The following is a 26,799-nucleotide window of genomic DNA, read 5'->3' on the forward strand; positions in this document are numbered from 1 at the left end:
TTTTGTTGAAGGACTGAAGTCATAAATGGCAAAAGAAAGCAGACAAAAGTGAAAAAATGACCAAAAAAAATTAGAATTCTAGATAAATAAAAGTATTAATAAATAAATAAAAGTTGTATAAAAATATATAAGATCATGCAGGGCCACTGATTCTTTACTATCCCATGATTACAAAGCACTTTTTAAAAAAAAAAAAAATATGCATATTTTAAGTTGCTTTTTCGCTGCAGTTGTACCAGAACTAATGTACCTAATACTGAAGCAGACCCCCAGATTGCTGCAGCTAAAGTCAGTACTGTCCCTACAAGTTTCATTACCAGTACGGCAGGGAAGGGTTGCATCAGCACTAGTATCATCTCTATTAATGAATGAGAAATGTATTCTTATTAAAAACGTTCATCTTCTTTCTCATCTCCATAAATATTTTTCCCCATGCATCTGAAAGCTGTCCAGCTCCATAAACTACTATTTGTCCTTTTCTCCCCCTAATTTTAATTTACTTACAAACTTCTGGCTGTTTTTTAACCCCTGCAGCAGGACACTTGGCTTAGTTGCAAATACTAGGCAATGGAGAAGCGGGCAGCTTTGAAAAGTAAGCATAGGAAATGTTAACCACACAGGGGAGGGGGCAAGGATTGCTGGTAGGAAAAAAACTTAGGACAAGACTGAGAGCTATGGAGGGGAGAAGGAAGCCTGCAGCTTCTCTCTGAGGGACTTGGCAGGGTTGTGTGGGGAGAAAGGAGGTGGCTGAAACAGAAGTGCTGCTCTGGCATGCTGTAGCTTCTGCTTGATATGCTGGAAACCAGAGAAAGGAGAAAAGAAGAAAAAAAGTAAGGGGATCATGCTGCCTCCTGCGCTGCTTCAGTGAGGTTTCTCTTGTCTTGCTTGACAGGAAGTATTTGCGTGCACTTATCCTCCAAGTATGCTTTCCCTACGTTATTTCAAACAAAAATAAATGCCAAAAGTCAAAATATTTTCCATGGAAAAGAGGGGCTGGGGGATGCAAGGTTCCTTACGGTCATGTCATTCCTTGCAGTGCCAGCTGCAGGGGCTGCTGTTCCTGGTAGGGGCCGGTGGGAGCAGAGGTGAAGCCAAAGCTGGATGAGGCAGAGGCTGCTGGTTGCAGGGCAGACTGGGCAAAGGGGAAGGAGCCTTCAAGGTTTTGTCTGAAAGAGAGCAAATGAAGTTTAGCACATGTGCCTGACAGCAATGCGGTGTTTCAATAACATCCCAGGTGAAACTGCAATGTTAGTGTTTGCAGATGCCATAACACCATCTACGTCACCACTTACTGGTATTGCTCCTCTTCATCCCAGATTGTGGGAACTGTTATGCAGCATCTGCAAAAAGTTCCCATATTGGTGTGTTTATTGTAGATTGTTTAAGGAACTAAAACGCAGTGGAGATGTGTATATGTTTGGCTAGACTCATCTGGTCATCCCTCAGTAAGCATCTCTCTCCTTTAATTTTAAATTAGTGGATTGCTTCAGGTGTTCTTATTTCTAAAATTATTGTGGCAGGATGCCATCTCCTACCCTTGAATTAGAAATGTCTGGACACAACCTCCTTTATATTTTGCTGGCTTTTGAGGGCTGGTATCTACTTCACTTAAAATGTGTGACGAACAGGGTGCAAGTGGGACCAACGGTAGTTTTGGGGTCATTCTTGTGACATTTGGTGAAGGAAGCCAGTGTGGAAATACTGGAGGAGACAAAGTTTTGAATGTACGCCACAGAAGGTCGCTGCACGCAGATGACAGTGTGTTTGCAAGGAGCAATTCTCAGAATTTCCTTTGGCGCTGAACCAGCTCAGGAAAAGAGGAAGATTTTACGTTCCCTGCCAGAACACATCCCCGTAATAATGTGAGAATGAACGGTCTGACCCTGAATTATAAACAGCTCAGACCAGGCTGTGCTCTGCTGCAGAACCTGTCTTCAACTTTGAAGACAGAAACATTTTGTATGTGGTTGTGCATGTCTTTCTGTGATGTGAGATAAAATAGTTGTCATTTTATTGTAAATTTAAGGCAACATTTGTCATTTTGAAAGCATCAGTCATCTGTTTAATGCACCTTGTGGGTAGGATAAAAATGTAGACATCCAGGTCTTCCTTAGAAAATACCTGGGTTTGATATTTTCACCACTAAAACAAACAAGCTGTAGCAATAAACAATAAAGTAGCAAGCAATAGAAAACGTATACAGGGATACTGAGGCTACGTAACAAGTTATTCGCTGGCCTTCAGAACAAAGCTTTGGATAATTGACGGTGATTGTGAAAACAAGTGCTTTTTGAGCAGAAACCTCAGCTTCACCAGTTTCCCTTCATTTATTTGTTTGGGGTTTTTTTACTTCAATCCAGTTGTGACATTTTTGACCCTGTTCAAGGGCTGAGTATAAATACAGAAGGCAGGAAACATGAGTGTAATCAGGTGCAGCATCTTTGATTTTAGGACAGTTTCCTACTCTCGGTAGTGGTGGAGCTTAGCCCAGAGACTAAAGGAGGTTTAGCTGGAAGAGGAAACCAGTGTGTGTAAAACACATTCCAGCTGAGGGAATGCTGAAGAAAAATGGCCTGTTGTCTCACAGCGGCTACAGTTGTTTGCTGTGCATGGCAATGCGTACCTGCCCTAGGGAATACAGACCAGAAGGCACTTTAGATTTGAGCCAATGCATTTAATTCCCAGTGTCACCTCCAAGCAGCCCTTCCTCCCTCTCCTAGCAAACAATAGGAGTCCGATTCCTGTCTTGCCATGAAATATTCGTGGCCACACAGAGAAATAACATCCCAACCCAGAAAGCCTCCCTGATGTGTGTTCTGCCTGAATGACTGGGGCATCGTCTAGTATTTCACAAATGAGAAAGGTTTAAACTTGTGTCGGCAGCAGGTGGTACTGGTTGTATGACATGGAACTGAGCTTGAACATAGTAGGCTTTTCAAAGGACTAATGTTCCCGGAACCTGAATGAGCAGGGAAGTAAAGGCTGAGCCATTTGATGGTGTTGGTAGCTTTTGAGTCAGGTGAAAACCAGTAAGAACAGAAGTCATTTGGGCAGTAGGTGTATCACACAGTATTGAATTCTGAGCCCAGACAAGTGAGAAACCTGGTAGAATTCTATTTTGTGCTATTGTTTATGGCAGAGTCATCTGTTACTATAGTAGCAAGCAATAGATAATGATATAAAGGGATTAAAATGAGTGCTGGCGTCGCTGGCATGGGGTTGGAAGGTTTTCTTCTTGATCTGAGTGTCATTTGTGCAAAATGTGGTCGTGCATTAAATTGAAAAATAAATTATTTTTTTAAAGTTGCCCATTAGAAGTTTATGGCAATGGTTTCCTGAATGAGGCTGACCCTGCAGGGCTTGTGTCACATAAACTAATCTTTAAACTTGGATAGACTGTCTCTGGCTACTCTATTCTGATGCAAAAGTGTCTACAAAGGCACTTCTCAGAAAACTGAACAGTGAGCCTAGCAGGAGATTTCACAGATGAATAACAATTAGTTCTGACTATTTTTCTGCTAACGTTGTTGTGAATGGAGAGGAACCTGGCAGGAAAAAGGAGGAACATATCATATATATCTCAAGAGCATTTAGAAGGTTGCTTTTTCTAAATTGGTTTTCAAATCCAAATAAACATTACAAAGTGTCTGGAAGAGAAGTCATTTTTATTTAGCGTAACAGCCTAAGACTGCTCGTTTTCTTGCCTGATGAAAAAAAAGAGATCTACTTTTAAAATTGTAGAAGAAGGTAACAGTAAGCAGGACTAGCAAACTATGTGTCTTTTGCACATACCTCTACTGAATTGAGAAGGAAGAAGAATGTGTGTTTCCAGCTTCCTTCAAATCCAGGGGCTGGGCACAACAACTACCCAGGGAGAAAGCTCTAATCACCATTTCAGATTACTGCTTCCTTTTAATCAGCGCAGCATAGTTATAAAATAATGCCACAGCAGTTCTTGTCCAAGCACCTCCCGTGCTGAGGTCTCCTGGAGCCACAAGGTGATGCAAAACTCACCTGAATCCCTCCTTAGTCCCAGGCAAGAGTAGTTGCATCTTTCCTTTTGAGAAAGAAGGAATGAAAAATAGAAAGGAATTGCATCTTTCTACCATTATGCAGCATTAATTCTTTCAGTAAAGTGCTGGAAATAAGCACATAAATAAAAAGATGCAATCTGTTCTCCCTTGGGAATGCTATGTGTGGACTGGCCGGGAGGTACTATGACATTATATATATGCCTTTTCATGTTTCCTTTATGCATATTAGATTGAGTAATTATCATTATTACTCCACACACGTTCCTGTTCTCCTTATCAGAGAGACACATAGTTGGGGGATGATTATCATCCTTGTTACTGTTATATTTGTATATAACACTTTCAGTGTTAGAAGATATCTTAAACAGAACAACAAAATAGCAAAAATGACCCCAGAAAAAGGAAATTACAAGGATATTGCTGAGCAATGTGACTGCTTTTAAACATTTGTGCAGAAATATTAGATCTAGGTTTGGATCACTGTGCTCATCTTTGAGGTTAGTTGCCTAAGTTAAAGTGAGGCTAAATTTTTGCTTTTCAGATGGATTTATATTTTACTTACATTTTTCACTGATTTAAGTAGCTGCTGGTTTATGGTACAAATGTGCATAAAATGAAGAGGCTTGTTGGCCACACAGTCATTGGACTGCTGGTGCTTAGAATACTGTAAAAGCTTCTTCATGTTCATGATGTATTTGGCTTCACAGTGAAAGGAGAAGAGGATCTGAGGATGTCAAATTCCTTAGGATCCTGCTTTTCAGTGGAATCCGATGCTGATAATTAAGTGACTTAGTAGCTGTCTATCTTGGTTAATATTCCAACACGATGCTTAGAAAATGTAAGAGTTTGCAGAAAAAGAGCATATTACTTCAACAGGATTTTGGTTAATTTTATCAGTTAAAAATATGTTCTGCTATTTCAGATAGTCATGGAAAGCCAGTTTTGCATGAGGGTTGATACACATGTTTAAGATCCACTAATTGCTGGTGTGCAACCTGGATATTATATTCCACTAGCCTAGGAAAAAAAAGGTCACCTGGATCCTGTGGACAAGAGTCTGCAATTGCAGGAGAGATCTTTGGAATTACTGTGCTATGAGGTTTATAGCTAGTTTCTTATCTAAACATGAGCACTGAAGAAAGAAAGGGGGTGTCAGAGGAAACATGAGGGCAAGGTGTGTAAATTAAGGAGAGAGAAGATACCGCGAGGGTGACTGTGCTTGTCACATGATACTGTTTCCCACTGGAGAGCATCACATTAGTGCTGTTGCTGTTTGGAGAAAAGGGGAAGGGGAAAGGTTGCCTTTTGTGATTTGAAATGTCATGCAGGTAGTACTCTAAAGCTGCAAACTACCAAATGTTTTGTTACATTTAATAGAAGAGTCCAAATATTTTTAGCTTCAGAATTTTCCCTTTGAGCTAATCCAACATGAACATTTAAATCTTACTTCTGCAAAATCTAGTAGGAAAGATCTTGTTGGCAGGTTTTCTGGTTGCATGTGTTTTTTAGAAACATCTGAGGACTTAGCTTTGTTACCTGGTGCTCTGTTGGGAGACAGTTTCTACGCCTTGGATAGAGGAAAGGAGTATTGCATGGTATATCAAGTATGAAAAAAGCTTCCCTTAGCTCCTTGCAGACTGAAATGCATTGAATTCTGTGCCACCCTGCAAAACTTGCACTAGTGAAATGGCACTATATGAAATATCAGGTGGGGTAATGTCTGAAAAAATCTCACTTCTAATATTTCACACATGGATATTTTTTCTGTAAATGTATTCCTTTCTGTCCACAAACAATAGGCCAAATTCTGGAGAGCTGGCAGCCAGAAGACTTTAGATTTCATGAAGGTTTATCACATTCTTGCGGGCACAGGACAGTTTGTATGTGGGGAATCCACAGGCACATTATCCTATATTGAATGTCCTGCTTTACTCCTTCCAGGAGTTTACAATTCTTTCTTGAGCAGAGCCAGCTGTGCTCTGCAGAGGTTTGCTCCAGGGGAGCTCAGGTGGCATTCTCCTTTTTGCAGTCTCCTTAGGACTTCCCTAGACATCTGAATTTTTGATTGTGCTCAAAGATTCCTGTGCATCCTTTAGCCCGACCTGCCATCTTCAGACCCCACTGAAACTGCCCTCTCTTGGGAATGTGCTGGCTGTTGGCAGATTTCATGTGGCAGGGAACCGGCCACGTCTTTTCCCTGCAGATATGCTGTTCTCCAGAGACATCTCTTGAACCTCTACAGGCTCGAACCTCACAGCTTTTTGACAGATTTAAACTCGTTCTGTTTTCAGTGAAAGCTGTCATAGATGTCATAAAATTAATTTCTCTGGTGCAGAGGCTGAGAGACCAGGTTGCATAATTCTTACTAGTAAGACCTAGATGTACCTCCTCTTGGCTTTTTTTCTTAGTAGGAATGCTAGTATTTTTCCCCATATGTGTGTTTTAGATGTACCATCTATGGAAAGCAGCAATGTGTTTATCATCAACAGTGAAAATACTGACCTGGAAAGGACTTTTTTAAAAAAACAAACATATGCATTGATATGAATATAAGGAAAACAAAAACCTCACAGCTGCTCCGCCTGCAGGGCTTTTCTGGATAGCAGAATGGATCAAAGGATGTTTTTATTTCCTTGTGAAGAGGAAGAATTCATCACTTTATAAATCACAGCAAAAACAAATCAAATCAATACCAGGAGCTTTTTAATAATAATGCATTTCTTATGGCTATCCTCAGTATAGGTCTCAGCAGTGGGTGCAGTGCACAGCTAAGAGTAGACTAAAACCTGTCTTTGACACTGGTTTTCATTTAGCATTAAGGAATTAATTGAGTACTAGACTGTAACATCCCAAGCTCTGACGCGTTTAGAATCTGAGAGCTAAATCTGTATTTTATAGCTGGAGTTCATCTGAACTGTGAAGTGGTATTATAAAATAAATTTTTCCTTTCTTCAGAATTCAAGAACATGTTGGGGAGCTTTACTTTTTTCATCTGTTGTATGCTGTGGCTGGGTTGTTAATTCACTTTGTCCAGTTGTTAGCAATGCATCCTGAATGTCTTCTGTAGACCATTGCAATCTGAACACCTTTTTTGGTTGATGAGTAAAGGAGAAGCTCTCTCTCAGCTTCTGTGGAATGTGTTGGCATCGGTCCTGATTAATGTTACTGTAGGATGCAGTCATTTATTTTAACTGTGTTGAGAGACTTTCAAAGTCGTTATATGATCTTGTTACAAGCCAACAAATTCATACTGTATATCAAAGGATGAAAGTCAGCACTGAGATCACTAAATAGCACTTACTTTCAATAGAACTTTAAAAAATTCTGGCCCATAAATTTTGTGATTAGAAGTAGAACGCCTATTAACAAGCCAGTGCCTGGCTAGGGAATAGATCCAAGTGCTTCCTAAATTGGAGAAGTGTTGGCTGGATGCAACAGTGAGCAGCAAGCAGGGTATAAAAAGCTACAAGTGGCAAAGAAAAGGATTAAGAAAAAGAGAAAGTTTTGTATTACCTCAGAAATAACTGAGTCATGCAGTTGCTTGGTGTAGCCATGAAGTCATTAGGAAGGGAAAAAACACATCACAGTATTTTATTGTCCCTTCTTTAGGTATTGAGCCTCCAAGACTAAAACCAAATGTATATGGGTATTTCTTTGTTTTCAGTTTTGCTTACTAACATTTCATGTCTAGACAAAGTGCAACAGAGAAATCTATTTCTTAATTATTTATTAGTAATTAATAATGTGAATTAATGTTATGCTGCTGCTACAGTGACCCTTTCTTATACATACATGGCATTGTTCAGTTATCCAAGTATACCACCGCAGTGTTTTTGCTTAAAGCGTTCCATTTTCTTTTCTTTTTTTTCAGGTTGACTTTGAACAACTCCAGGAAAACTTGTGTCAGATGGAAAGACGGTGTAAAGCATCATGGGATCACCTAAAGGCTATAGCAAAACATGAAATGAAGCCAACTCTAAAGCAAAAAATGTCTGAATTCCTTAAAGACTGTGCAGAAAGAATCATAATCCTGAAGATTGTTCATAGAAGAATAATTAACAGGTACAGAATTAGATCGGTGACAGCAATATCTTGATAATAAATGACTTGCTAAAATTATAAAATATGACATCATAAATGTGTTTTTTATAAGTGTTTAATCCACATTCCAGCAAGTCATGTTACCAGTATGTGTGATGCTTACTTTGTTATACACATCATTTCAGAAAGGTTCCCACTCCAGAAAGTTTCTATATTTTTGATGAAAAGAAGCAATGATCCAGGCAATCGTTTATTCCTGCGGTGCAATAACTGGGTCTTTTAACATCGAGTCCCCAAAAGCTAGCAGCTTTATGGTTAAATTGCTATTTTTTCTATCCTTCCCTGAATACTGTTGAGGGGGGGATTATCTTACTGTCTGATAAACAAGAACGAGCTATAGAAAAAAAAAAAATGAAGTTCCAATGACAAATTTATCATTTCCAGAGTTGAAATGAGTCTGGTACAATGAGGAGTTCTTTTAAGCAGCACCACTCCCATTTGCAAGATCTATGACTGTGTTTTCTGCCTACAGAGCAGAAGACAGAATAAAGATTCCTCTCCTTAGGACTTGCTTTTGGATTTTGTTTCATCCAATGGATTTAGTTTCATCCAGTAACTGTAGTGCTCTGAAATACAAATTCACAATAATCCCACAGTACACCTGAGCCTTTTTTTTTCAGATTCACAATTGTAGCTGTATGAGTTTAAGTCATTTGAGTAATTTATCTGCGTTCATGCTGTTTATTAGCAAAATTTTGAGAGATTTTCCAACTTGTGAAGAATTTCCAAATTGCTGTGGTCAAAACTAGGATCTGGATTCCAAATGATTCCAAATTTGTGGATATACACTTGAAAAGTTGATTCAGCTCTTCTTTGTTTTCATGATGACTAGTTTTTCATGCTGAATCCTAGTTACAGTACTAGGGAAGTGAATTCACTGGTTTTCTTTGTGTTTCCTGTATGCATTGGACAAATAAGAAAAATACTTTTTCTATTTTGCCTTTCAACTACTACTATGGACTTCTCAAAAAATGTACCCACAAATTTGCATCTTTCTAGGATTGGGAAGACATTTTATCATCAGGGATGTAGATGCTATTAAAAGGAATTCCCATCCATTTTTAAAAGTTCAGTGTGCTATTGTAAACGTGCATTATGGAGCAATAGTAAAAGTTGAAAATAGTGTGAAAACTCTGAATACCACAGAAGCAGTAAAACTGTGAATTGAGAGTATCCCAAACTAAAGTACTTGGTAGATAATATAATTTTTATGGTCAGTTTTGTGAACCAGAAATTCTTTCCTTCTTGTGTTTGCTAGCCTGTAAATCTGCATTCTTCTTGTCTAGACTTTCCCCAACATACTAACAGCCTCTTTGAAGTTGCTTAATACAAATAAATAAGATTGAAACTTAATAAATATTTTTTCTATAACTGAAATGAAATTGGTCATTCACATGCCAAATTAGTCATATAAAGTAGATGGAGTTCCATAAACATCTTATCTCCTGCATCAGCCTGGGAAAGTGGGCTGGGATGAAGTTATCATAGACAAGACTTTCATGGTTTTAATTATAAAACATGCCAATGTTATGCGAAGCATCCATGAAAATTGAGTAGCACAAAAGAAATTATGGGACCTAATGAAGTAATAAATGGATTCACTGAAATGTCTTTTTTTTTTCCTAGAAACCATCAACAAATATTTTTTTTCCCTTTGCATTTATGAACTCATTGTTTTCCAGGTTTCACTCATTTTTGTTATTTATGGGCCATCCTCCCTATGCAATACGTGAAGTCAACATCAATAAGTTCTGCAAAATTATTAGCGAATTTGCTCTGGAATACCGCACCACCAGGGAACGAGTTTTGCAGCAAAAACAGAAACGAGCTAACCACAGGGAAAGAAACAAGACCAGGGGGAAAATGATAACAGATGTAAGTGGCAAAATGTATCTCCCACAGCATGGATTTTTAAAGCTTTCTTTCATTGAATGTCGTATATGGAGTGTTGTTGCTCTTTTATTTTTATTCTTAAGGGGTTCTCCTATTGTATTTAAAGAACTCTGTTCTCTTAGAAGACAAAACTTGCAAGTCCTTGATTGTGTATATACTTTTTTCTTCATACCAATTTATGGAATGACAACAAACTGAAATTAAGCATCCAAAAAGCATCTCTTTGTGTCACACAGACTGTAGTGTGCTACCACCCTGTTTGTGTCCAGTCTGTAGAAGACACCAGGAGCAGTGTACACCTAATCAGCCAAGAACATTTAAAAAAAAGAAAACTAGAAAATTGGTCTCCTAACTGAGGATATGAATTAAATGATGAACCATTGTAACCGTTCAAGTGGTTACAGCTGAATTTTAAATTGATTTTTTCCTCCATCTTAGAATAGTATCATATGCAGTCTTTAATCCTAGTATTTTATCTATTTTTATGTGTGTATATATATATATGCATGCACACACGCAGCAAGTTTAAAGCATAGAACAGCCAATTTTATGAGAATAGACTACTTTGGGATTCTGAAAAAACAGACAAATTTATGTTCACAGTAGATGTTGCCCTGCAAAGTTTTTGACTGCACACTTGCATACTGATAAAATCAGTGAAAATAAGACTAGTTTTCTCAGCATAGTAAGGTTTAAAATCCCCTTGATTTTTTTTAGTCTTTTTTTTTTTTTAGTTGATTTAGTTTGACTCAATCCAAATAAAGTTTTAAGAAGTGCCAGTACTTAATAAAAGTTTCCAGCTGTCTCAAAATCCAAATCTGGAGTCTCGATTAGATGTGAGTAGGTCATTGCATATGAAGCTGCCCCTGCCTTTGGCATGAAAAGCTCTAAGCTGATTACAATTTTATGACTCAGGCAACATAGGTCAAAATATGTATATGTATTGAGACTGATATAAATTAAGATTGTATTTAAGTCATTGAATCACAGTCATTTGTAGATCTTTCCTGGCAATATCCTCTTTAAATTTGGAAATCTGCCCCATATAGAGAAAATGTTAAACCTGTATTATTATCTCAAAAGATTTTCCTTTTGATCTAGCCTCAGGTTAAGAAAGAGGCTCTGATTTTATGCAAAGAGTGTAATATAGTCTTACAAATTTTCAAAACTACCACTGAGGAACTCAGATCACTTTCTTCAATTTCTTCTCAGTTTTCCTGCCGTATTCTAGAGGAGCTAAAAGATAGCATTAACCAAAGAGATTAGTAAATTAAAATATTTATTTCCTTAGGTACCTTCAATACTTTTTACTAGTTCAAACAACACTGAGACATGAAGGAGTTACTGTTTTCCTACGGTGTGATACAGTGTTTCTGTATTACCTGCCCAGAAGAACTGGCAGGACACAAAGCTTCTCTATGTCCTGTTCCTGCAGGAAACACAAGGGGAAAAGGAAATCCGGTCACTGGCCACTGAGTTCAGGAAGTGGAGAGAAGGGACCTTTTCAAACCAGAAGAAAGCTTAGGGTTGACAGCTAGTGAGTGAGGAGCAGAGCCAGGGATGATGGCTGTTTTCTAAAAGTGTAAGAGAGGAGGCAGCTAGGCCTCTCGTGTTATGGAAAATGTATTATTGGAAGATGTCTTGTTCAGTTCAGGATAGTTCAGGATTGAGATTTGAGAAGAATTAAATGCCATCTGACAGCTAGTGTTCCACCTGAAAATATCTTGCAGGTCCCCAGAAAGGGAGCATTTTTTGCTCATTTTACAATCATATAATGGTCCTATTAACTTAAAAACAAAAAGCCTGCTGGAGTAAAAAAAACACATTCTCTAAGATTCCCCTTATGGAGATGTTCTTTAAGGGAGTTATTCATGTGGCCATATACCCACATGGACTTACTAAATCTCTTTAACTGTAGCCCAGTAATATGGCCTCGTTTACCATTGCAGTAAATTTGATTGCAGTACATGGTAAAACAGAATTAAAGTTGCATCAGACTATTTGTCACAGCTTGCTTCAAAGACTTCAAAGTCAGGTCTACCTCAAAACAAGTTTCCAAGTCAGCAGGATGGAAGATATTTATGTGTGAAGAATGATGAAAAAGGGGAGTTTTATTGTAGTCTTGTGTTGGCTGTGGTTTGTATCTGGTCTTGATTTTCTTAGTGTTTTATACTTGAAGGCACTGGAAAGGGAAGATATATCAGTAATGCATTGACAGTATGTTCAACTAGTTACAAAACACCGAGAAGAAAGTTTAGATTTTGACACTGGAAAGCAACTCTTTGTAGAAAATAATTCTAATAAGAAGTAGTCATGTGGTATTTTAATTTCTGCTTTTGAAGACAGAAGGATTGTGCTGGTTTTTGATATTTACCTCCCCGTCCTTTTGAAAGTTTCCTCAGATCTCATTTTTATCACCTTACAGTATATTGCTTTTAGGCAGAAGAAGAAGGGTTTTAGCAAAAGCGGGAAAGGAATAAGCCAAAACCATCCCAGTTCTTAACAAGAAGGCACGTATCTTTTAAACTTTGGTCCCCCCTGCAGACTTGGAAGGCAGAGGGGTGCTGGCTCTTCACATGGAGAGAGTCTGCTGGCTCTTTGCTTGGAGAACTTGCATCAGCTTCAGCAACTGCTCACATGGAGTAGAGCTGAGAAACACGATGGGGAATATTTCCAGTCTTTCTTTCAGCCTTTTACCACAGAGATCTTTATGTTTATATGGTTTTTAATAGCTAAACTGGACTGGGCACTGTCAGTTTAAATCTTGGTGAATGTTTTCTGCAAGAGAAAGAAAGATGGAGGAGAGGATAGGGAAAAAAAAGGAAAACAGAAAGTTGCCACAGTTTCACAGGGAAAATTGCCTAGTCTCTGTAACCTTATATCTGGTTTTCGCCAATGATAGCAGTCACTCATTTCAGTCACAGTAAAAATAACAAGCAAGCAAAATAGGGAATAAATGCAATTATAGATAGAAGTCTGAGCTTTTTAATGATTTTTAATAATAGTAGGTAATATAAGCATCTGTCTCCCAGATTTATGAAGTTCTACTTTTTATGATACTTAAGAGATTCAATTCCAAAATTGCTATGTAATAGTAATAATATTTTGAAACGGCAAATCCACCACATAGAAATGCTAGCCTAAAGGAAAAATGGGAGGGGGGGAGGGAGAGAGAGTAGAGGGAGGGAAGAACTGAGATCTCCTTTGATTATTCTGCAACATCCAGTATGTGATGATAGAAGAATCAAGCAGCCCTATTTTCTTAAAATTAGCATATTGTTAGGAGGTATTCAGTATAGCAGTATTCTTCCAGTGCATTTTGGTAATATTACATCTTAAATAATTCCTAACTTATTAACATTTCCCAGTGTATTTATAATGATAAAAAGAAGAAGGAAAGAAAAGGCAGAATGCACATACCTGGGTGAGACCAGATTCCCCTCCTGTAACAAAAGTTTGATTTATTTACTTCACTACTCTGACTCCTGTTGTCAGTATTTGCTGGGGGCAAATGGCTCTCCAGACATGGAAACACGATGGGGATGGTGAACTGCTCCTCCTGTGCACTGGAGCAGCTTTGGGTGTAGAAAGACAGGGGTTCTAGGTGTGAGCCCCCTCTACCCAGAGCAGGAGGAAGGGAAATAGTAATGCCCTGGGTATTGGAGATGAGCAAAGCCAGAGAGGCGTACATTGCCTTTAATTTAAGTCCACAGCAAATCACTTTTAGCAAGATTAAATGGGAAGGAAGGTCAGCAGCTGGGACTCTCCTTGTAAAAATCTAGCCTGATAAAAATTAATAATGTAATACACTTTTGTTTGGAGCACACTCTTTGTAATGTGTACACACTGCTCTTTCACCTTTCCTTCAGTGCCTTTTGCCTACAGTTTAGCTTAATTTGCTTTCCTCCCACCTTTTATTTATTAGATAGACGTACATATGGATTAGAATACAAGTATGTTCTTGCTTCCACTTCTTCGCCTTTCTATTTCTTATTCATGCCAAAAAGTGACCTCCAGAAGAATTGTTTACGGTGTGGCTCCCTGCCACGCGGGGAATGGAATAAAGCAAATGGACCTGTTCATAATGTAAAGGGAACATACCTGCCGAGGTCCCTCTGCAAAACATCTGCCTGTGTTTCTGTCAGTGCCACTGTGTCCAAAGAAAAATAAGCATCTCACTCTTTGAATAAAACATACCCTTAAAAAGTAATGTTAATGTGCTGCTCAGCACTCTCACAGCTAATCTTCTTATGCCGATTGTGCTGAAACTAAGCTGAGGGCCAAAGTAAATCAGGCTTTCATTTTTAATGATGAGTGTTTCTGGAACAGAATGTATCAATCCCAGACAGAAATCATAGCTGAGATGGAGATAAGGTCAAAAATATGTATTAGTAACACTGGGGAGGGGAACAGAATTGGTGGAATGCTGCTTCTGAAAAACAAAACAAAACCCACAAATAAAAAAGAGGCATTAAATTTCTAGGTTATGTTTGCACTTTATAAACAACCAAACTGAAAATTATGGAAACAAAGAACCCAGATACTTTAGAAACTGTGTTTTACTTTGGGAACCTTCCATGTGGGGCATCTCTCTAACCCAGTGAAGAATTCCCCAGGCATTTGGGAGCACAGCTCTAAATATTTTGCTACTTCCCTGTCAATCCCAAAATTTAAAAATACTCCATAGACCATAATATTTTGATACACCCAGTGCATTTAATATTGTGTAACTGTCAAGATAGTTTTACGTGCCTACTGTCACAGAGGGTGAAAGCCCTGAATGACAAAGGATAATCTCATCTCTCTGATTTCCAGAGTTTGGTATCAGGCAGCTACTGAGGAACTTTAAGCATTTATGCAAAGGCTACTCAGCATTGGATTTTCATGTTCTGTTAAGTGGGAACTTGAAAAGCCCCAACTTAAAAAAGGAATTAAGCACTTAAGTGTAAAGGAATTGCCAAGAAGCTGACCTCTGCACTGGGAGAAAGAGCAGCCAGGACCTCCCTGTGCTGAACAGAGCTGGCAAAAGGAGTGGGAGTCCTTCCTAGTGCTCTCAGTTTCCACAGGGCAAAAAGCGGGCAAGCAACTGCATGACTCGAGGGAGAGAGATAGGATGGTTTAGGGGTAGTTTCAGTTCATAATTCCTTATATGCTTTGTATTTTTATGTTCTCCTATAATTGCATAAACAGTACCATGGTTACCTCTTACTCTGTTGTGGTTTGACCATACTGTCCTTCCTAAATCTTGCTGTTTGTCCTTCTCCGCCCTGTCCTTTGTGTTTGGTGGCAGACCGATGAAGAAGAGGATGTTGAGGTATGGTTCTCTGAAAGAGCATGTCATTCCCATGTCCCCTGTGTGCTGTGACATCTAATTTCTAACTCAGTATGGACTGCTCACCTCCATCTCCTCAACTGGAACTATGAACCATGACATTTTTCCCATAGCTTTTTCGTGCAATCATAAGAATGCATTTTTACAGTCAGCTTTAACCATATGCATACCTGCTCTCTCAAATAAGGGTATCCTGATCTGACACCTTAATAATTTCAAGTTTCCTCAAACTGCAGAGTATCCCCACTACCCAAAACATCAGTGATCTGAATGTTACAGGGATCATCAGTTACCTTGCACTACAGATTACCATGATAATTTCATAGCCATTGCTAAGCTGTGTAAGTCCAAATGGTATTAATTTATAAAGTGTTCAAAAGCATCAGGATACAGGAATACAAAGCAAACTGTAATAGTTCTCCCTGCTCTATGAACCGTGAATAAGATACTTAAGTCACCACAGACGTGAGCCACGGAGTAGTTCATGTGTTTATCATAAAGTGCTCCTGAAGGTAATGTTGAAATTAAATAAAGGAGTAAATATATAATGCAGTAGCTATATTCATGTTAAAATAATTTATTGGTTTGAGGAGCATCTATTGTGCGATGTGTTTTTTGTTCAGCATTAGTGCTTTTTTCAATTTGCTGAGCATAATGTGTCTTAATGCTCATGTTTCATAACAGCAGTCATTTGCTCAAGAAGCTGGTGTTTGGCCATTTATCTACAGCAACATCTGAAAATCAAGGAAGTGAAATAAAACTTCTGGCTACAGAGCTTCTCCCCCAGTGATGCTTTGTTCTGTATAGCTTGAGGCGCAGAAAGAAAATTACATTAATTAGCCTGTTTATGCCAACTTTTAACTAACCTGTGTGAAGAGTAACTAACAGTTATGTGAAGATTTTACCCTTTGGGTTTTTTTCTGAGATGGTATTGATTAGGTTTGCATATAAGAGAGTATTCTTAATCCAAAATGGCATGCACTTTCATAGAAGTTTCTTTCTAATGGTTTTCTGTCTTTTAATTTCACATATGAAACTCTAGCACTTGCACACTTTCCATATCAAAAAGTTGCAAGCTCATATTTTAACAAGAAAACGAACTTCTCACTATCAAAAATAAATCTCACACTGGTATATTTATCTCAGTGCCTTGTAGGGTTTATTGTTTTGCTACCTAGTTTAACTTGCTGTCCTAACCCAAAAAGTCACTATGTTAAAATAGAATCATCCTTTCATTGATGTACAGATTAAATATTTTCAATTTGCATTCTTGACAGTCTCAGGGACTCGATCAAAGCTCTAAAAGTAGGACTTAGTCTTTTCTTCCAATTTACCATTATCTGACAGAAAGGCTCTGCAGGTTTGCATCCCTTTGACTGGCTCAATACTGTCAAGTGAATAATTAATGTTGTTTGTTGTGCAAAGGAAGAAGAGAATGTAGCACACCTCCTTTCATCTGTGCTGAATTGGTAGGAGTAAGGAAGATTAAAAGGAAGACATATTTCATTTTCTGATGCTGGACTGATATGGCTGAAAATACTGAGGGATGTTATTATCTGTTGATGCCTGTTTGCTGTTGACAGAGCCTGCCTTTTCTGCAGCCAGGCCTGTATTTTAAATGTGCTTTAGCCTTTCTGTAGATAAGAGCAGCGGAGCAAATACCAACATAGGCAGAGGCTGGGAAGGAAGAGCAGCCCAGCGATGCGAGCTCTTCTCCATAGAAATTATCATTTTCTGCTGTTTTCGTCCATTTCTAGCTAGCTGTTTTCAGTAACCGGTGGAGCTGCTACATCCCTGTTTGGTTTGAGCCCAGCTATATTAGCCACTGTTGTTAATGTAGTCGTGGTGACAGGGAAATCACACGGGGCGGGGGGGTGGGGGGGGAAGCAGAGGGCAGATTCCTAAATCTCTTGTAAGGTTTTGTTTGTTCTTCTAACTGCTGACTGCAATTTTTGTGTCTTGGCCATGAAATAATTTGGCTGGGTGTTTTGGGACCAGGGATTTTTTTAGCGTTACTGGTTATGTACTTTAAGGTTACTTGTAGGTATTTGTGGTTTAGACCAGTTTGAGAGTTTTCTGTGCAGCCATGCAATGAGGCAAGAGGGAAAGGTCTCTCTTCCTAGATTATTCTTCAAGTTTTGCCTTGTTACTGAAAGGTGATGGTACAGGAAAAAACATTTTCTTATTTGTATTGGGTCTCATGCCTTATGTCTTAGTGCCGTACCTGACCCCAGATCAGGCCCAGCCTGGGTCAAAGGTTTCAAAGCAAACTTTGTACATTATATTCTCCAACAGAAGGTTAAAATTAGAAAGCTTATAATGCATCTGGTTTTCCTCTGATTTTGTCTGCTGCTCTCGCCCTGTTTCCAGATTTTTTCTGCTCAGGGTGCCTACTCTGGCAGAGAGACATGTTGCCTGGGACTTTTGGGAATATCTGCCCTCCAAACCAGTTTGAGGGGACACTTCATTTCTTGCAATTCCCAGTCTAGATGCTGGCCTATTCTCTGTGCTGTTTGCTGTTCAAACAACAAATCCGTTTTCCTCCCACAGTCTGGCAAGTTCTCCAGCAGCTCGCCCCCCTGCCAGAACCAGCCCCAGGGGCTGCAGTACGCTGAGGATGCTGCAGAGCATGAGAATATGAAGGCTGTGCTGAAGACCTCCTCCATCAGTGGGGAAAGCACCACAGCGCTCGGGGTCCGCACTCGAAGCCGGGCCAGCCGAGGTAAGTGCCAGTGGTTTCCTTCTGGCCACGTTTTTTGTGGTGCAGTAGCCACACAGTGGCCCAAATGTGGATCATGGCCCCCTTGCATAGCATTTGTGTCAGAAAGAGTTGAAGAGGAAGGAGAAGACCCCAGTGGTGTTTCCACGCTGGAGGGGGTGTTTTGGGGCATGGGGATGTAGGAGAATTTGCCTGAAGCTTTAACACATGGATCACAGCCAGAGTAGTACCTGGGGGTGCCAGGAGTACAAGCCTCCAGAAATTTGCATCTCTTTCCCCAACCCTTGTGAAGGTGAGTGCCCACTAACATCCCAATTTTTATTCCTGGTATGAAGGCAAAATGGGGGATCCATGATGTGGTTTTCTTTTTATTTTCAACAGAAGCAAGGAGAAAGTAGCAATTCAGATTGAAGTGAAAGGGCCTTGCAGCGTTTTAGGAATGGTTGGGGAGAGGAAAAAGGGTAGGAAAAAGATGATGGATCTCCTAATTGCCTCCCTGCTTAGCTGCAAAGGTGGTGGATTAAGTGGAGCCTAGGAGCACAAAAAGCTGCTGTGGACAGCCTCGCATCCCCTTGCTGTCCTGACAGATACCTCTTTCTCAGAGGTCCACAGTGCTCTGCTGTTTCCAAATGTCAGCACAGGTGACTTTTGAAAGCTGACAGGGAGGAAATGAAAACCTGACCCAATCCGCTGATTCCAACACCTGATACTCTGGCAGAAGAACTCACTGGTACAACTGTTCTTGGCAATGACATAGCCTTGTTTTTTGTCCAAGACATGATTCACTGGTACACCTCTTCATTAAGCAGCCACTGAACCACTTCCTTTATGCTAAATCATTTTACAGACACTGGGTTCACCAGTTTGTTTATTTTTTTTTATCTTCCTCTCACCTCCTTCCATACATGTCCACAAAGATGATCAGAGGGATGGAGCACCTCTCCTATGAAGACAGGCTGAGAGAGCTGGGGTTGTTCAGCCTGAAGAAGAGAAGACTCTGGGGAGACCTTATAGCAGCCTTCCAATAGGTGAAGGGAGCCTATAGGAGAGCCAGAGAGGGACTCTTTGTCAGGAAGTGTAGTGACAGGACAAGGGGGAACAGTTTTAAATTGGAAGAGGGGAGATTTAAGTTAGATACCAGAAAGAAATTCTTTACTGTGAGGGTGGTGAGGCACTGGAACAGGTTGCCCAGGGAAGTTGTGGGTGCCCCATCCCTGCAAGTGTTTAAGACCAGGCTGGATGGGGCTTTGAGCAACCTGGTCTAGTGGGAGGTGTCCCTGCCCAGGGCAGGGGGGGTTGGAACAAGATGATCTTTAAGGTCCCTTCCAACCCTAACCATTCTATGATTCTTTGTGATACCTGGAAGATGATTTTGGAGTAAAGGTGATGCACCAAAATTGAAATCTTCGGTTTTGTGTTCTGGAATTTTCTTTTCCCTCACATCTGGATATCTTACACTTTCTTGATTCTTTTTTGATACCACTGATAGCATATCAGAGCATCCACCAAAAAATCTGTGTAGTTTATTAAGGTTTGAAACCATGATCTTATCCAATTTAGAGCTTTCACAGCCCCAATTTAAGAAGCAAGTCAACTAGCAAAAGTACAAAGATGAAGTTGTTCAAACTGCACTGCAGCAACCTGAATAGCTGAAGTAATCCATTGAATGCTAACGAGCAGTGTGTCCTGATAATGGCAGTCAGCTTGTGTTCCCCTGAAGAACAGCAGAGGCAGAGATGGCTGAGCCAGACAGAAGCTTGTCAGGAGCACTATCATGATGCAGCTCTTCTTGATGAGAGCCAGGAGAGAAGCAGCAGAGCAAAGTGCTAATCAAAGCTGTTCCTTGATGTTGGGAACGTGATACCAAGTGGCCTCACCCGTGAATTTTTAGCTTGCAATTCTACCACACCCACTCTTTTGCAAAGCTAGCTGTCGGTGTTCTCACTGCACACTAGCCTTCAAGTTATTCAAAAACAAAAAGCACACGGAACAGTAGTCTGTAGTGGAGGAACCTAGAGATGTTCCTGACACAGCTCTGTAGAGGAAAGAGTGCCAGAGCCTTGGATTCAGAGACACGGTTCGCTTGTTTGTTTGTGGTTTTAACCAAAATTGCTTATTTAGCTTTTCAGCTTGCCAGCGACTCTTGCTTTTCTGTTCAGAACAGAGCACACAGAGTTGTGCCAGGACATATACAGTTTTGTGATGAGAAGGTGAATTGTGAAAAGGACAAGTAGACATGTCATACCACATTTTTTGCCCTTTTCATGTCTTCTTTGCACTAGGCTGTGATACAGATGCTAGGAAATGGATTCATTCTCTCTTTTGGCACAAAGGACCTGTCTTGCTGATTTGCAATTTCTAACATGTGCCTTGTCTTCTAGTCTCTGTGTAACAGGAGCAGAGGGAAATACGGTCACACAACACTCCAGCAATCTTTGGCTTATAGACAGTCTCTAGCAGACATTTGCCAGTTGTATGGTCAAGGATAAGACTCTGAGGCTGAAGGGAATAGAAAGTTACAATTGTATTTGAGCTCTCGGGTCTCTGCTGATACAGCAGAGAGTCTAGGGTATTATTTAGAAATATGGGCCATTAGACAGAGTCTTCTACTTTGGCCAGTTGGAAGTAGCAGTGACTGAGCTGTCTGGTGTAATTCCCAAAGAAAACCCAACTGCAAAACCAAAGTGATGCAAGAGACTTCTGTCTTCTTTTCCCTCAATTCATTTGCTGGACTTTTCCAGGCCGTATCGGTTCGTGGAACGCTGGCAACGACGATTCACCTAATGCAACAGATGATGCAGCAGATGAGATCATGGATCGTATTGTAAAGTCCGCCACCCAAGTGCCAAGCCAGCGAGCGGTGCCTAGAGAGAGGAAGCGGTCACGAGCAAATAGGAAGTCATGTGAGTATATGGCTATTTGATTTCTCAAAAAGCCAGTGTGCAAAAATTTATGTGCATCCATGTAGGAACCAGGCTTTTAGTCTGCAGACATCCCTTGGTAGTTCCTAGTAGCTTGAGTGTATACTGACTGATTGGTGTATATTGCTCTACCTGTTATTTAAGCAATGTATGCAGTGGATGACTCTTGTCTTCTACAGAAGTTGAAATGTCCTTAGCAGTAAGAGAAGAATGTTTTATGGTACTTTAGAGCTTCTCTGATGACAGTACTTACTCATAAGTAGAGAAGTCAGATCAAGACCTCAAATGGAGACTGTGAAGATACTGTGACCTGGCATGAAGATTAGTAGTTGTATTTGTAGCTGAATTTATTCACAAAGCAAAAAGTGTTTGAGAGATTCCACCTCTTAAAATCTTTCTGTCTCGTACTGTGTACCATGCTTCCACAGCCCTGAAAACAAAATGTCAACTGCTGCTTAGCTGCAAAGTGGTTGTAGAGGAACTTAACTTCCACTGGGAAGAAAAGGTAGCGCATTTATAAAGTGGTCTTTCAATGGTGTAGGGTGGCCACAGGGCTGAGCTGCAGCACCCAAGTTTAAGCAATTTGATTTTGTGCTTTATTAAATAGAACGTTTAAGAGGTGATGACCTTCCTAGTTCTTTTTTTCCATATGTACAGAGACAGCTACGATACTGTGAGAAGGATAAGTACCCAAAGAACCTAAGGTTTTAGTGTTCAATGTCATTCACCATATGTGCTTTTTGACTACTTTTCCATCCATCTTTTTAGCATTTCTGGGAAGTTAGGACAAAGAGGAGACAACAACAGTGAGTGAAAATCACACAGATTTTTGTTTTTTGTGGAATTGTTCTAACCTAGTGGGTGATCAAAAACATTTCTTATAAGCAGTGATTGCTATAAACTAGCATGTGCTGAAAGCCTTATTCACTTTCCCCAACATGCTGTGAAAGAGAGTTCTGCATGTGGCAAGAGCAAAAGCAAGTGGATGCTCTGGTTAGATGAGCCAGACTCTAAGCAAAGAAAATGAGCTGACACTGGATTGTCTGTCTTACTTTCCATCATACACTGTGCTGTACATCTTTGTGGCATCACCTTCTGCTGCTGCCCACTTCTCCACATGGTCCTGGTGTTCTGCAGGTGCTGAATGCCCAGTTGGCTTGTGTGTATCAAATAAACCTCCTGTATGTTTGCCTATTTCCATGGTTTATCCCGTGCTAAAATATTTCCTCTGTTAGCAACACTGTCTTCATGCACACACACAAAAAGTCTTATTTCTGCTTTTTACCAGGTACCTTTTTCCCAAGGAAGCACTTGCTGCGGGAAAAAAAAACAAAACAACACAAAACAAAACAGGATAATGATAATAAAAATACTATATATTTTTCTATGGAGCTGGCTTTTCATGTTCAGTAAAAACATTAACAGGCGTTAAGGATTCAGTAAATGTTTAGGCTGGGACTGACTTCCATTGTAATTAATCATGATAGAGTCCAGACTTTTTGTTTGTTTGTTCTTCAAGATCTGGATGAGGCTCTTAAGTGGATTAAAAGGCAGTTTCAAAACAAACATAGAGTTCATTAGTTTAGTGTGTCTTTCAGCTGACATGCTGAAAGAAAGTGTGAAAGGAGAATATCTTAATTGAACTGTTTCACTCTGATAGATATTCAGTATACCTGGATGATGAATAAATGAAGTAGTTTAGCTGTAAAATACAGTCAGCTGGAGTGATAACATTGCACCTCCAGGAAATTAACATTGACCAGCTTTTGTCAATGCATCATGTTAGTTGAACGAGCAGAAGATCTTCCAGGTAGAAATATAACACAAGTCCTCCATAAACATATTAGGAAGTGGATTTTTAAGCATACTTCAATGATGTAGGTTAGAAGACACTATGATACTTATTGTCTGCAGAGCAAAGAGACCCTATTATCTGATGGGTTTGATTCACCACTTTAAATCTTCCAGCTCCTATACATGTTCTTTGGCTCTTACCATGAGCTTGGTATTCAGTCTATTCATGGACATCAAAGCAAAACTCAGTTGAAAGGAATGATTTTCACTGTGCATTATGTTGCATAAGTCTCATTGCTTTCAGTGCTGAGCTGGAAATCTCGTCAGGCTTACTTAGCAATCAGCAATGATTTTAGTAACCAGAGCTGAGATACATGTTTTTAGCAAAATCAGAAACCCAATAGATGTATATGCAATTACACTGTAAAATTTCCTGTGGTTCAGGTAGAAGGTTTCATGAGTGAGGGATTTTTTTTTTGCCATAACAAAAGACAGAAAAATGTGAAGTGAAAAGCAAGTGATACTCAGTTTATAACTAGGAGACAACAAAAACATGAGTATGAAAGAGGTTAAGTTAAATTCAAGAAATAGTTGTAATAGGAAAATGAGACATTTTGACATATTCATTTGAACCATTTTAGCTTTTGTAATTGTGAGCCATGTGACTGTGTCTGGTATGCAGAGAGCTTAGTTAGATCTTAGTGATGTAGAAGAGTTTGAACTCTCAGAGCAATCAGCATAGGAGGAGAAAATTGGGAGGGGGAATAAGGCAATAAGTCATCCCAACAAAAGACAGATAGAAACGTCTGTATCTGTTGGTTGAAGATACAAAGGGTCACTGATAAATCCAGATACGACTGAAGTCTACTGAGACCTAGTAGGAAGGAATTTGTTTGGTGGGAGCTGAAATGGACTACAGAAATCTAAGGCACAGGGTAAGTGCATAACAACTGAGTTCCTGTGATGATCTGCAGAGAGAGAACCTAATTCTGTGCTAGACCTTTGCGCAGTGGAGGTTTATAAAGATAAAATTTGACATTTAGAAGTACAGTAACAACTGGAAGTCATTGCCTCAGGAAGGTTATTCAGAGACCTGCCTACCAGACATACTGGAGTGGTGTTATAGATGAGAAAACAACATTATGGTTGTATTCATTCATTGGAACCCTCATCAGAAAGCCACAGTATTGAATGAGTCACAGAAACTGAAACGCTCTGTCACCCCTTGAGATGGTCATTTAAAGACAGCTTCAAGGCAAGTTGTCATGGGAAGCTTCTGCTGTTTTTTACTCTCTGATGTCCTTATTCTCTGTGTAAACAACAGACCCCAGCCTCTAGAGATGTCAGTTCAACATATCTTAAAAGCATAAAATACAAATTAGCTGTAAAATATGCTGTTTCTGTTCTTGAAGACTGAGGACAGCTTTCTGTGAGACAGGTTTTTATAACATTATGGGGAGTTGTTCAACTTAGTGAAGAAATAAAAAGTAATAGGATTGTCTGGTTCTCCCATAAGGTTAGGATGACCTTCACAAACGATGCCATAACAAACAATGAGTGCAAAGGAAAATTTGCATAAGGAAGTTGTAAGAATCACTCGATTCGATAGTCCAAATTCCAATGAGTACAATTGGTGAAGTTAATTTTAGCAGCTTACAGAACAGTATTACAGGCATTGCACCAATGGATTTGGGGAAATAAAAACGAAACTCTATGTATGAGATACCAATGAGATTTCAAAAAGCAGTCAAGAAAGGAGGTTGTTTAATACAGAGAGCTGAATTAAACAAAAACAAGACAGTGTAAGGTAGATAAGCAGTAAAGATTAGAAGTGAGGTAAGAGAATAAATTATATAAAGAAGAATAGGGCTACTTAGAAAATCCTGTTACTAAATGAGACTTTCACACCATTATGAAGCGGCCTGTGCCAATTGCTTCAAACTGGAGAGGAAAAACAGGTCTTATAGCCACTTTGAGGCACCAGTACCATCCATAAGATTAAATTTGCATTTAATTAAAAGAACCCCTGCAAGACTCCATAATAGACAAGTAGGAAGATAATGCCATTTTCTTCTTGTACTGGCTGTTTGTTTAAAACATCCCTCCTCTAACATAAAATCTTTTCTTAGGATTAGACTCTTAACGGAGGTGCTATCTCTCTGTTGGTCTCATTGAATTGAATTGATTTGTCCCAGGGGAATGATATGATTCCCATGAGTCACCATCACAAAAAATCATGCTCCAGTTTAATAATCATGAATAAGCATCTGGAAGGTATTCACATTAATTCTGGCACATGCACAGCAATACTTGGAAATGTTGAGCCAAATTGATTTCTGACCTCTATGAATGGCCATGGCAGGGCTCTGAAAAAGAATCAGAGAAAGTCCTAAGGATTTGTTACCTTGTTCAAGTGCCGATTAAGCCACAGGGCAGCAAAACCAGACCGGCTGACTAGCAAGTACCTTGAGGCTAAAACATGAACCTGCAAGTATTTTCCTCCTTCTTTATGAATTTTTAGTGTTAGCAAACTTCATGCTTGAAAATGTGTCTCTTGGCTCCCTAAAGTCAAGGCAGTGGTCAGAGAGTAGGGATCCCAACATGGTCTTGCTGACAAATAATTTCAGATAACTGTGCAAAAGAGATAGCTCTTTAAAGATGGCTTGACTGTGTCTGGATCTTCAGCTGACCCTGAATGGTAAACCATAATGTAGGGCCCAGGTGTGACTAATATTTGGTGGTGAGTAGCACAATAGGGGTTGTATTTGATTCTGCCAGAGACTCTGCATGAGGACCCTGCAGAGTGAGAGGCTTGTTTTCTCCCACATTGTTCTATCTCAGGGCATCTCCATGTGTGTGCAGTCTTATTTCTCTTAGATTTTATTAAAATTGAAAATCTGCTTTAGATTTGAGTAAGAGAAATAAGTTTGGAGCAGATAATAATTGAATCAGAATATAATCCAATATTCAAATGAGACAACTTGACCAAAATTATTTGTGATGTTTAAGAAAGAGAGAGGAGGGATATGATAATGCCTTGTTCTTTTATTAGGCTTTGGCCTAATATTATTAGCCTAATAGTATGCCCTGTGGCTGACCCTTGAGATATGGAAACATCTCATAAGGATTTATTGATTTATTTGCATAATGACTTGCAGGGAGTAAAAAATTCTTACAGTCCTTATGCAGAATTGGATCTGAGGCACCACTCAAGTAATCTGTCAGACTCATACAAGTCGACTGTGGAGGAGATGGAAATTGAATCAAGATTATCTGAATCCTAGACAAATAAACTCGGGGCTGGTGGATTAAATTTAACTACATAACATCCCAGGTCAGGTATTTCATACTAAATTCCACCTTCAGTACAAGTGAAATAGGAGTTAGCACACTGTCATCAGGTGCCAAAACGTGGGAAAGAGCTCTGCCAAAGGACCAGGCTTGGAGACAAGCTTTAGGCAAGTTTTTCTAACACATGCAGTGCTGTTTTGGAATAAACATGTTTGTAAGCAAACAAAATACTAGATGGAAGACTATTTGAATCCAAAGGTGTGTAATTTTTGTTTGGCATTCATAGGGTGCTTAACTTAACTTTTTTTTTCTTCTTTTCTTTGTTTTTTCATTATTTTTCATTTTAATGTCTCTCCACTTACTTTTTCTGGCTATGAAAAGATACAAAAGTGCCAAAATACCAGGAGGGAGACTGTTCTTCTGGTATTTATAGCCTGACTAAAAGCAGGAGTTAATGGAAATTATGCTTTTAAAAAAATAAAAACCTTACAAGAAGAAAGTCTATATAAAATACTTTAAAGGCAAAAAACTTCACTTAGAATTTGCAACTAATTATTTAGGATTTGACTAACTGGAACCCATCAGGAGTTTGAGGAGGGGGCAGAGTAATCTAGTGATGCACATTTAGCAACAACTCTTTGCATTTAGAAAAAGTAAATGTATTACTGATGTTATTCTCTATCAGAGTCTGTTTGTCCTCACACAAAGTACTGA

The 26,799-nt window shown here is 39.4% G+C and overlaps 1 protein-coding gene across 1 annotated transcript in view; it reads left to right on the forward strand.

The window, feature by feature from the left end:
- Positions 1 to 26,799, forward strand: part of FHOD3 (formin homology 2 domain containing 3) — a 371,022-nt gene that overhangs the window by 329,109 nt on the left and 15,114 nt on the right. Inside the window, exons 26-30 of the mRNA XM_014938430.1 lie at positions 7,906 to 8,096; positions 9,818 to 10,010; positions 15,319 to 15,342; positions 17,911 to 18,082; positions 20,821 to 20,982. Coding sequence (XP_014793916.1) covers positions 7,906 to 8,096; positions 9,818 to 10,010; positions 15,319 to 15,342; positions 17,911 to 18,082; positions 20,821 to 20,982 — 742 coding nt within the window. The remainder of the gene's footprint in view (positions 1 to 7,905; positions 8,097 to 9,817; positions 10,011 to 15,318; positions 15,343 to 17,910; positions 18,083 to 20,820; positions 20,983 to 26,799) is intronic.

The sequence above is a fragment of the Calidris pugnax genome, unplaced genomic scaffold (assembly GCF_001431845.1).
Source record: "Calidris pugnax isolate Ruff unplaced genomic scaffold, ASM143184v1 scaffold13, whole genome shotgun sequence".
Classification (NCBI taxonomy): domain Eukaryota; kingdom Metazoa; phylum Chordata; class Aves; order Charadriiformes; family Scolopacidae; genus Calidris; species Calidris pugnax.